Source organism: Lycium ferocissimum, unplaced genomic scaffold (assembly GCF_029784015.1).
Source record: "Lycium ferocissimum isolate CSIRO_LF1 unplaced genomic scaffold, AGI_CSIRO_Lferr_CH_V1 ctg51, whole genome shotgun sequence".
In the NCBI taxonomy this organism is placed as follows: Eukaryota; Viridiplantae; Streptophyta; class Magnoliopsida; order Solanales; family Solanaceae; genus Lycium; species Lycium ferocissimum.
In genome coordinates, this window is record NW_026725865.1 from 396,498 (window position 1) to 408,922 (window position 12,425).

The 12,425-nt window shown below is 36.7% G+C and overlaps 1 protein-coding gene across 1 annotated transcript; it reads right to left on the reverse strand.

Annotated features, from left to right (window-relative positions):
* Positions 1 to 793: 793 nt before the first annotated feature.
* Positions 794 to 10,755, reverse strand: LOC132044676 (armadillo repeat-containing protein LFR-like). Its single transcript, XM_059435181.1, has 8 exons — positions 10,492 to 10,755; positions 3,508 to 3,677; positions 3,262 to 3,404; positions 2,680 to 2,936; positions 1,778 to 1,883; positions 1,527 to 1,665; positions 1,304 to 1,431; positions 794 to 1,181 (listed from the first exon to the last, which is right to left on the reverse strand). The coding sequence occupies exons 1-8, from the start codon at positions 10,682 to 10,684 to the stop codon at positions 926 to 928; spliced, it is 1,392 nt and encodes a 463-aa protein (XP_059291164.1). The 5' UTR covers positions 10,685 to 10,755; the 3' UTR covers positions 794 to 925.
* Between the last annotated feature and the right edge of the window lie 1,670 nt (positions 10,756 to 12,425).

The following is a 12,425-nucleotide window of genomic DNA, read 5'->3' on the forward strand; positions in this document are numbered from 1 at the left end:
TTTATGTGAAAATATACAAAAGTTTCAACAAATATTGAACCCGTAATTTTGAAAGCACAATGAATTTAATGTTAAGGAGCTTAAAAGTCAAAACTATCAAGTTAAAATCCTAGATCCATCTCAGCAGCTCAAGCTGGTAATGTTAATCTGAAGGGATAAGTAGTGTAGCCCAAGTTGTATGTTGTGAGTTGTAACCACAAAAGTTACTAGCATATTTCCTCCACATTCACTTTAGAGAGTCACTCTCAAGTTTACCTGTAGATCTCTCTGAAGTATGGACATAGTCTCACAGATTCTTTACAGTACAAAAGAGCATACTTTAGTTTCATTTAGTCCTAACATGGAGTCTTGAACTTTGCATGTTAACACTTTCTTTTCTGGTGAAAAATTCATCTAAAGCCAACTCTTAGGACCATCATGACCTTCAAAACTCCGAAATGATGGACCCGTCCATCTACCCTTCTTCACTTAGCGACGGGCTCAAACCTGGGACCTACACCAATAGTCCCTCAAACTTCACGTCTCAACATTCAGCCCCTCATTCATGCACCCTTTTTATACTTCTATACCGGAGAAATCCCCTGTGGACTTCTAGTCCATTTTCAGTCGGGGCAAAAATTCAAAATTCTGGGGTGCATAGCATCCCTCCAACTTAAATACCGCAATAAAGATCAAGCTCATAACAAAAATCTAACCAATACATCACATGTTACCTGATTATTCTTGAACCAAAGACCTGAGGAGTGAGGACTAGCATATAATTAGTGCACTTGCTTTAAGGAGAAAGAACTACTGGCTAGAACTAAAGTTTGCATTTAAGAGCTAGATTAGAGTACATAAAACAAGTATAACTAATAAACAGTCAAGGTGAACTAATATTTACAGCAGAATGTCAGCAGAAATCCACCCAAGACAGCACCATGGGTTACATGCCCCAGATACCACAAGCTGATGCAACTTTGCTGCTTGGACGCGATGTTAGTTCATATAATATCCTCGCGAATATGTCCGAGTACCTCGGATCCCCGAAAAGCATCTCTGCAAAAGCATTTTCATACACTAGTAGGAGCGGCTTGTTCTGAGGCTCCAGCACGAGGCTTTCCAAAATAGTTGCTGCTTTACGACAAATTTCAGGTACTGGATGTGGCGCCTTAATCACTTTCAACAGTCGATCAATTGCCCTGAAGTTCAATGTGGTGAGTAAGTCGTTCAGATAAGATAAGATTAATTTTAAAAATAAAAAAAATAAAAAAAAAAAAAGAGGAATCTGTCGCCAGTATCTAAGTAAAATATTCTCACTTACCATCGTTCACTGGCCAGCTTCAAACGACAGTCCACACTTACCTCTGCAAGGTTATATAACGCACCTACAGCAGCTGCTTGAGAATCAGTAGGTGGTAGGCTCATTATATCGACTAATCGTTTATATATCTGCATGTCCCATGAATCGTGTTTAGTGAGTTTTCTGAACATTCATAAGGTACAGACGCGTATACAGTACTGCAGCTATCAAAAGGAACATCAACCTGAGAAGCAAAAGGAAGTAGGAAAGGTTCATTGTCGGGATTTATAATAAGACGACCAATTAATTCAGCAGCACCAGAGTGCCAGGCCTTCACAGCAGATCCCAGCATTCCCATGAGAGCCTGGACGGCACGTTTCTCCCTGGGTAAGGGAACAAACAACTCAATTTAGAGCATACTGATACAGAAAAAAGTCTCCACTCAGTATTAGAGCTAATAATACAAAGCCAACAACTGACAAATCAAATGCTTACGTCATTTTGATAAAAGAAGGTTTTGAGGAGCTAAAGATACGAAGATTCAGCAGTAGAGCTAAATTCACTACAGTCTCGAGGGCATTTGTGACAAGTTCCTCGTCCTCTGTCAACATAAGAACTCCAAAATTAGAATAGGGAGAGAGGAACATGTTTTAAATGGATACGAGTCAAGAAAACATTTTAATCAAGAACATCTGGCATTCAGGCGTAACAAATAACATATTCATTTTCCGATCTTCTTCACAAAATAGGACCAATGTGTTTGTTTTTCCGTTCTTAAGGTTTATTTATCTAATTATTAATTTTGGCGGAAGGGCATGCCATGCCATGCAACAACATAAACAAGAATGGGAAAAATTATAGAATACAAAGAGGTGGTAATTTAAGATAAAGAAACAAATAGAAAGGGCCATGCAAGTAGACCAAGTCAATTTATTAGACACTCCAGCAGAGTCCAAGCCGTTCTTTCGATTATGCCTGGCAAGAACATGAACCTTAAATTGACACTTCCTATGAAAAGCATAAAAGTGAAGCCACATAAGTGATAAACTTAATGGGTTGACAACAGTAAAAGGGCGAGTAAACAGCTAGGGAATTTGACTATGAGAAGTTTGGAATGTGCTAAATATTTAGGGAGGTTCCCAAGTAATAAACAAGAAAGAACTTCCTCTACAATGATAGGAACTTTCTCAGCAGGATTTATTGGTCTAACAAGTCAATTAGAGATATTATTAACGATCAACATTCTTCTCAATTTATAACCAGGAAGATAGTTTCAGAAGAAAGTTTGCAAATGTCTTGGATGAGAGAGACCATAATACAAAATGCCACATGATAGATGGCAAACTTGTAGACGAAACACAAAAAAACTTACATTGAGTTTAAACCTCTTTCCTCACCTGTAACATAATCTTCGAGACATTGAAATATGGTTTCCAAGCAATGCCTATGCTGCGCCATGATCACTTCATTATCTGGCATGTTAGAGAAGTTGCGGATAATGTTTGAAGCAGCAACAGCACAGAGCTGCTTCTCAGCCCGCCCCTCCTCATCCAAATTAAATAGGCCATCTTCTTCAAAACTCCAGACTCCAGGGCGAAGCTTGTTAGCACACTTTAGAACAGATACCTCTTTGTTGGAAGATCCAGGTCCAGTACTGTGGTCAAGGATAAATGGATTAGGTAACACAAGGCAATTAAATACAGGGTAGGAACTCGGCATTGAAGATCTCATGCATAAGAAACTGTGATTTACAACTAAAGGCAATTAAATTTATAGGTTCTGAATTTCAGAATGACGATGTCAAGTGGTAATAACTCGGTTCCAAATTTAATATTTGTACACATTAATAAATTTCTTAATACAAATACACTGTTTGATCAAAATCTACTGGGCTTGGCCAAATCTATATCCGGGTTTCTCGCTCCACCCCTGAAACGCACCCGGAGGAAGACGGAGGGGGTGAAGGCATGCTGAATTACCTAGGATGGGGTAAGGGATTGTCCGAGTTCAACGCCTCATATTCATTTCCAAATCCAGTAACAGCTGAATTTGCACCCAAAAGTCGAACACGTGGTGTCTTCACAAGCACCCTCGGTAAAGCTATATCACGCCAGTCATCTATCTGTCGAATAGATCATTGCCATCACTATGATAGTAAATAGGGAAAAGATAATAAGGAGTTATCCATGAACCACAAGTTGCACAAAAGACATTGAGAAACATACAACTTGAAGTAGAGCATCAAGCAACCCAGTAATTTTCGCAAGAGGTTGTGCATCTTTCCGGACTTCATCTTTCTCCTTAAATGACATCAAAGTGAGTGTGTTTAATGCCCACGTCAGCTCACTCTTCAATCCACTTTGAAGTGCCAGAACAATCCTTTTATGATTTGTTTCTGTAAAGAAGAAAAGAAGATTGGTAACCAAATGATGATCATAAGCATATGTGGCTGGAAAATGCAACATTTAATCCATATGCTCATCTTCTACAAATGCTTGTATTATTTCCTCAAATTCAAGTATTCAACAAGTCAATCAATTTTTCTGAAACACTTTTAATTTACATAAATTGAGTTTCATCTTACACCAATGGTACCTTACGTGGATCAGAAAATATTTTTATTAACTTACCTTCTACAAATGCCTGTACTATTTCCTCATATTCAGCAGGTCAATCAATTTTTCAGAAACGCCTTCAATTCACATAAATGGTGTTTCATCTTACGCCTATGGTACCTAATGTTGATCAGAGAATACTTTAATTTGCTTGCATTGGGTTGACCGAATTGTTGGAATGTTATAGTTGGCTGGAAGAGTTAAGTTATTGTCCCAAAATGGATGTCCTAGAGGAGTAACATCCAGAAGAACCCAGGTTCAGATTCATCTATGACACTTGGTGTAAGCTTTGTTATTAAAGGCAAATGGCATTGAAAAGCATCAAGATTTATTAGGGCTAAGAGCAAGGCAATATATGTAAAGCACCTCAACTAATCTATCAGCTATCTGCTATTTCCCACAGGCACAAATATCAAATAACTCAGGTCCCCCTCACCCTGGGCTTTGACATATGGAAAGTTTATCTAGCTTTATTTTTTTTATTTTTTTTTTATTTTTTTGGGGCCTCGGTGGGGTTTGGACCTTGACCTCCATGGTCCATTCCAGTTTCATTGACATCTACGGCACACCCTCAGGTGTTGTACTGTAACGAAAATATTATAGATTCTTACATTTTTTTGGTCCAAATAATTATTTCTATATTCATGGTATTTCCTTCTTTTTGGGTAATGCAAGAAAAATACTATGAATACAAAAATAAAACAAAGAATTGTAAATATCTATAATTAAGCAAAATATATGAAGTAAAATAATGTCCATCAAATTCAAAGCCCATACATCTTGATTTAGATGAACATATGGAGTATTAAGTCTTCATGACAAGTTTCTTATACTACATTTCTAACTTTTTGTTAAGAATGTACTAAAATCCTACATCTTAATCCTATTTGATAACAATACATCATTTAACTACTACGTCGCTTAACCACTATTTACTGCCGGGCGATAATCCTCTTAAAAATAAAGCCCATACACAATAAGATGCAGGCTAAAATCTATAATCAATATCTTATTTGCATTCTCTATTTTCTCACATAATATTAAAGCCGCTGCAATCTCAGTAGAGACTTAAGTAGCTTCATTCTACCGGTCTAAATTTTTCCTTCTATCCTATTTCTGGTGACATCCAGAGACACCGCTTCCTTTTTAGCAACTAGTTTGCCATATCACGTCTCTTTCTAATGACAGCCGCGAAAAATCTGGTAGGGATTTGTTACATTTCTCGTATGGAGTCAAACCCACCGCATACGAGCGGCAACCGTTACAACTCTGAACAATCGTAGAAGTTTTTCCCTTAGCTGAAAGTAAAGCAATGAATTAAAAAATGATGTTGCTTCAAAGAGAAAACTGAGAGATGGATGTTGCTTCAGTAATAAGTACACAGGAATTACATGACTCAGATATGTCCCAAATATAAGGACACACTTTCTATCATTAAATTAAAAAGGATGGACCTTCCCCCGATAGTAGAGATAATGGATCCAACTAACCAAAAAGGAGGCAACAATTATAGCTGCATCGAGAAAGCATTTCTCGGAAGTTCTTTGTTAATCTGATAAAAAGTGCTTCTTTATTCTTGATACCTATAAAAGTGGTTCCTGTACTATGTCTGGTAAGGTGAAGGATGCACTATTTAGTTGGGCCTTTAGAGAGCAGAAGAGAAGATTGTGCGCATGAGATGTTGCTTCATTAGTTGGGAGACACTTGTTCATATATAAGCCTATGTAGGAGACAGTATAATCTCTACTATTTTAAAAGTGGGAAGGTTCAAAGTGTAAAGTTAAATTACCATAATGTCCATCAAAAGTTGAACGACCTTAATCAAATATTATTTCTATTAAATATGTGTACAACAATGTAATATACATATATGTGTACAACAATGTAATATACATTCTAATAAATACTATTCATTTATAGAAATAAATTTAAAATGAATCATCTAATTAAAAAAGAAGACGAAATGGTAAAACAATTGTATTAAACACGGATACACTACAATAGGAATACCTCATATGTTTGCGATGCTTATTATCTAAAGAATTTAAGTTTATAACGAATCGCCTAATTAATAAAAAAAAAAAGGACAAAATGGTGAAACGCTCGCATTAAACACAGATACAATATAATAGAAATAACTCAAAAGTTTGTGATGTATTATCTAATAAAGAATTTAAAGTATAGGTTGCCAAGCCTCCTGTTTCTTCAACTTCCTTGGTCATTCTACACAATCTACTATATAAGCTTCTTTAGTTTGTTGGTCCATTTGAATTCAACATTTTTAATTCAAATCCATCAAGATAGGCATATTAAGTATCAACCAAGCCCCTTTCAACATCAACGTCATTGCGGGACTTTTATGATCCTTACATAACTTTCGAGTGACCTCTTTTGGTTATAGATTTGTTGGGTACATTTTCTCTTTTCGGAAGCTCTTTTTTCAATGATTAGGGTGGTAGTATTTGCTTGGTAGATCCTTTAACTTGCTTCACTTTTTACATTTTATGCCATTTTTATGTTTGCTATCATTGTCGGAGCAATACATATAAATGAGAACAAATTTCATATTGGCCACATCATTCAACCTAAGCTTGTTCTTTCTTGTCTTATTTGATGGTAGTGCTGAGATGGTTCGGACATGTGAAGAGGAGATGCGCAAATGGCCCAATGCGGAGGTGTGAGAGGTTGGTTATGGATGGCTTCAGGAGAGGTAGAGGTAGGCCGAAAAAGTATTGAGGAGAGATGATTAGACAGGACATGGCGCAGTTGCAACTTACCGAGGACATGACTATAGATAGGAAGTTGTGGAGGACACGGATTAGGGTAGAAGGTTAGCAGGGTAGTGGCACGTTGTCTCGCATATTCTTCTTTACTGGTAGTCGTAATATTTTTTTTTCCCAGTAGTTCCTTTTCCTTTGATTTATGTTATTATTTACTCTCTCTTGTTCTTCGCTTAGCATATTGTTGTGTTGTAGTCATTGTTTCCTTTTTCCTATTTGACGTGCTTTGTTATTGATTTATTCTGAGCCGAGGGTCTATCCGAAACGGCCTCTCTACCTACCAAGGTAGGGGTAAGATCTACGTACGCTCTACCCTCCCCAGACCCCCACTTGTGGGATAACACCGGGTATGTTGTTGTTGTTGATTGATCATTCAAATGCTTTTAGAATGTGTATGTATATTAATACTCCCTCCATCCATTTTTGTTTTAACTTGTCCATGTTTGACATGGCACACCCTTGAGAGAAGAAGAAACCGTGTAACGATCTTATTTGTATAAATGGTACTTCGAGCTTGGAACGAGCATGAAGAGATTAACTACACTTCTTTATCTTTTGAGTTGTTCTGCTTGATTGGAAGTAATTAATAAAATAATAATTTTAATATATCACCCTTTGTATATAATAAATTCAATGTTTTGGGAAATGCATAGGGAAATGATTATAGTTAATAAGAGTGGTAAAATTAGGAACTATGTAATAAACTATGTCTTGGTTTTCCAAACTAGACAAGTAAAAGTGGACATCTATATTTAGTATAGTGAACAGAGGGAGTAATTCATATCTATTTTTATCTATATTATATTAAAAGTCGGAACCCCAAAACCTAAAAGTTAAATTACTTAAATAATACCATCCTTATTAACCTACATCCTTATTTAATTGAAAGAAACTAACGCCTACAAAGGGAAGCTAAAGTGTCATCTGAAGTTTGAAAAAAAAAAAAAAAAAAAAAACTTTTATTCATAATGTTGCGATTTTTGTTTTTGAAATCGCCAAAGACGAAGTATCGAATTTCTATATTAAAACTTTTCCTCATAGCTTTGTTTTAATAATATTGATATTATTATTCTTCAAATCGTCTAATGCTTAACTCGACAACACGTGCAATGCACGCGTCAAAAACTAGTCATATTTAAGGCCGACAACTGAATAAAGTCTTAAGAGTGAGGTTAGGAGGTGAGCATCTGCCTCTGGATTAACAGGCCGGGAATCAAGAGGTCGAGCATTGCACAATAGCACCTTCTTCATGAACACCACCTGATAATGACTATCGCGTCCCTTATTAACACTAGTCAATAATTCAAGACGAATGAGTGTGTTAACAACATTACTTCCTAAAAAGGTTATTGCGAATGCACGACTATGGAGAATTGTTCATAGCGACTAATCTGGAGGAGCCACTATACAACCTCAGACAACGAAAGAATGAGGAGAGACAATAGAGTGACGGCGAAAACAAGAGAAACGAAGTGAACAAATAGAGCAAGGTTCAAGTTAGTAGATCATAGTTTAAAAAGAAAACACAAATTAGGTGACGCTGAAGTAGCATCCGTAGCAATAACAATCGGAAAACTAAAGGAGGAGTAAAAAGGCTTCCCTAGACACGTTGGACGGACATGAGAATATCTAAGACACCTTGTATAACCATGAGCTTTTAATGGTTACAGTTTCGAGTGCTATTTACTATTATTTTATTGTTTCCGCAATCATTTATGATCATTACAAACTTAAGCAACAAAGTGAGCTATGAACTCGTTTTCTTTGGTGAGCTCTGCATACAAGGATCCTATAAAAGCTTATTTTTTCAAACAAACCTAGAGGCAGATCAACATCCTTCGGAAATGCTTTCTTCTGAAGGATTGATTAGCATACCGGGAGCTCAAGGACAGCAAAAAATCAACTATCCGAATAGATCTTAGGTCTTCATTTGATAACGATGTTTACGTATTTAGGTTCCAATAGATTGCCATAACCTGAGTGTCTACCACCTCAACTTATGAAAATTCAAACAAAGTCTCCAATTCCTTCTAAAGACCAATTGTTAAAAAAGAAGGCAGCAACAAAACCTGTGACAACAAGAATAATTTTCCTAGGGAACATTTTAATTAAGGTTTAACGAAAGTGCTAGGAGAATGACATTACTTTATTTGAAATAGGTGTAAATTCCCCTCGGAACGTACTTGTTATTTATTCATTCCCCCTTTCACTACTTTTCTAGCAGCATTTTGTCTTTGTAGGTTAGGGGTTTTGGTTATAAATTCTTTTTTGAATCTCTGAAACTCTTGGATAGGAGTAAATGTTAATTTCCTGATAAACAATATCCAGTGGCAAGATGCAACTTCAACCCTTCCAGCCCCAATACGACATTCCATTCCAATTATTCACATCCTATACAACTTTAATTCAAATCCCTAAGCTTCAATGGTACAGAACTGAGAACCCTGATAAGACTATTCCACAGTCATACCTAACGCAACTCGTAGTACCAAAAAAAATAGGGCAGCATGGTGCACGAAGCATCCTGTGTTCACGCACGATTCGGAGGAGGCCGCACCTTAATCTCAAAAATTGTAATAATTCAGTTCAAAATTACACTTGTAATAGTATTATCAAAAGCGCAAAAAAGCTCTAAGGCCTTTGGCGCTTTAATCGCAAAGCGCAAATAAAGTGTGTGCTTTAATGAAGAAAAAAAAGGCGCAAATGGGGAAAACATACAATATATACTTTAGTCCAAGACACTCATAATTATAAGCATGCTTCACAAATATATGGGGAAAGAAATTGAAAAAAAAAATGCCTATAAAGTGAAATAGCAATTATTTAGTGTTGCCTCTTCAAGAAACGCTAAGTATGTCTTAGAGACTTGATGACGACACTGAAGCCCATAAAGCGAGGCAAAGCCTTCAAGCTCAAAACTTTTACTCCCTCCGTCTTATTATAAGTGTCACCTTAGCCAAAAAAACACGCATATTAAGAAACCAATAATACAATGTAAAGTTTACCAAATTACCCCTATATAATAAAAATAAATTACTTTTACCTTTTGATTAGAGCATGCACAAAAAGTAAACCTTTTGACATAATCTAACAATTCCAACTTACTACGTGATTTTTCCAACCATCATTTAGATGTTACTTTATTGTCTAAGGATAGAATTGGAAAAAACTAGTCAATTTATGTCTTGGTTTCCTAAGATGACACTTATTATGGGACGGAGGGAGTAATAATTGAGTTCAAAATTACACAAACATTTTATTAATTTTCTACAAATTACATCCATACAACCAGCTACACTTCCATTCAGACAGATAGATCATCCACGTAGCACCATGGGCGGAGCCACCTTAGGCGAAGGGTGGTCAGGTGCACACCCTTCGCTAAAAAATTACGCGGTGTACATAGGTTCAATGTTAGCGATTATGAGTATATATTTAATTTTGCACACCCTTAACACAAGTGAGAACAAAATTTGCACACCCTTCCCCATATTCCTGGCTCCGCCACTACATAGCACTAAGAGCCTGTTTGGATGGGCTTAAAAAAAGTAGCTTATAAGCTGTTTTCAGCTTATAAGCTGCTTTAGATAAACTAAGCCAAACGGGCTCAATTAATTTTTTAGGCTTATTTTAAGCACAAAATGACTTTAAGCTAGCTAGCCAAACACTCAAAAAAGCTGAAAACAGCTTATAGGCAACTTATAAGCCAATCCAAACGGGCTCTAAGAAGCTTCACTTTATAAACCTAACAAAATTTAAGGGTAGCGTATCAAAATTCAAAACGAGACACATATGATAAGGGCACTCAACTAACCAGCGAAAGCATAATGAACATGAAGTGAAGGCCCAAGGAGTGTTGGCGGAGCTATGGCGTCGGCTGCATTAGCCGACGCGGCAGCTGCAGCCGCGGCTGAAGCAGCGTTGCTACTGCTTCCGCTGCCAAAAGGACGACCTCTTTTAGCTGCTGGAGTACCGGCTGCTGCGCCACCGCTTTGCCGCTTGTTCATCCTTTTTTTTTCTTTCCCGCTTATTTCACTCCTTTTTTGGGGTGCACGAGAAAAGACCACTGTGATAGTGTGATGTATTCGAGGTGTGTATGTGGGAGAAATAATTGGGTCGGGTTTTCTGTTTTCATATATGTCCAAACATTGAGCCCATTATTGTAAATGTTGCACTTTTGTCCTTCAAACTGGCTGGTTCTTAATTTTTAGCCTTCAAATGGGTTTGATCTTTAAAATCGAGCTTATGTCAAACGGGGCATAAGTATTTTAAGGGCGCGGGATATGACTTATGAGATATTATGATGCGAAAATATAAATATGCCTGAAAAATTACTATTTGTTCACTCCAAACACCCTTGGTAAAAAATTATACCGTATATAAGGTATTTTTTTTTAGATGGGTATTTTAAATTTTATATGTACATATATAGTTTTTGAATACCTTGAATATAAGAGTAGAGGTTGATTCAGTGGCTTAGGGAATTAAAAATTTATCTTGGAATTTCAAGTTCAAATCTAAGGCACCACATTTTTATTTTTCGAACACTCAATGAAAATATTAGATCCGACACTGCACAAAATAAAATCAAAAGTGCAAATAACCTTTTTTCTATTCACGAAAAGGTGTGTGCATGAGAGAGAATAAATGCTGAAACAGTGGGTCGGGTTTTCATGTAAGTCCAATATTGAGCCCATTATTACTGTAACTGCTTTGTTGCTCAAGATAAATAATTTGCGAGGGAACATAAATTTATGTTTCGCTTCATAATATTTTCATAGGTTCAAAATTAGTGTTCACTTAGCCTTTTGCACAATCCTTAATAAAATATTACTCCTAAAAGAATATAGGTATTGTGATGTAAGTATTTAATTTTATATAGTGTGATGTATTCGAGGTGCTTGTGGGAGAATAAATGATGGAACAATGGATCGGGTTTTCATATATGTCCAAACAATGAGCCCATTGTGAATGAATCTAGGCTTCTTTTGGGGTGGTCATTAAATTTTGCCCCTAATATTTGAAATCTTTAAATTTTGCCCTTCAAGTTAAAACCCGTGGTTCAGATTCGAACCCTTACTCGATCAAAAATTTAAAAAAATTGCAAGGCAGAGTTTAAATTTCGCTATTCCTTCCCTAAGATACACACTTGTTAAGGAATTACCAAAGTTATGCGGGACCAAGATACTTATGCCTTATGGTCGTTTCTTGGCACAAGTATGCCCTGTCCGATAACTTTTGATAATTCCTTCACGGGTTTATCTTTGGGTCCAAGATAATACTTATGGGCAAACTTTTAATTAAGCATTAACTAAAAGTCTTTTTCTAGTTATGCCTTAACTAAAAGTCTGCCCCATAAGGCATAACTAGGCAAAGACTTTTAGTTAAGACTTAATTAAAAGTTTACCCATAAGTATGCCGGACCCGGCATAAACTTGTTAAGGAATTACCAAGTTATGCCGGACCCGGCATACTTATGTCAAGTCTGCCCATAAGGCATGAGTATGCCGGGTCCAGCATAACTTTGGTAATTCCTTAACAAGTGTATGCCCGGTCCGGCATACACGCGATCCAAACCTTGCGTTGCAATTTTTTTTTTTAATTTATGCTTGAGCGGGGGTTCGAACCCAAAACCTCATGATTTCTGCGTGAACGCTCAGGGTTGCAACGCGAAAGGCAAAAATTAAAGACTAGGAATATGAGGGGCATAATTGAAAGACCACAAATATGAGGGGCGAAATTTAAAGA

Coding starts and splice junctions, on each gene's coding strand:
- LOC132044676 (XM_059435181.1), bottom strand. CDS start 10,684: ATGAACAAGCGGCAAAGCGGTGGCGCAGCAGCCGGTACTCCAGCAGCT. Junction 2,937..3,261: donor AATCCCTTACCCCATCCTAG/GTAATTCAGCAT, acceptor CCTTGACCACAG/TACTGGACCTGGATCTTCCA. Junction 1,666..1,777: donor CCTTCTTTTATCAAAATGAC/GTAAGCATTTGA, acceptor TCCCTTACCCAG/GGAGAAACGTGCCGTCCAGG.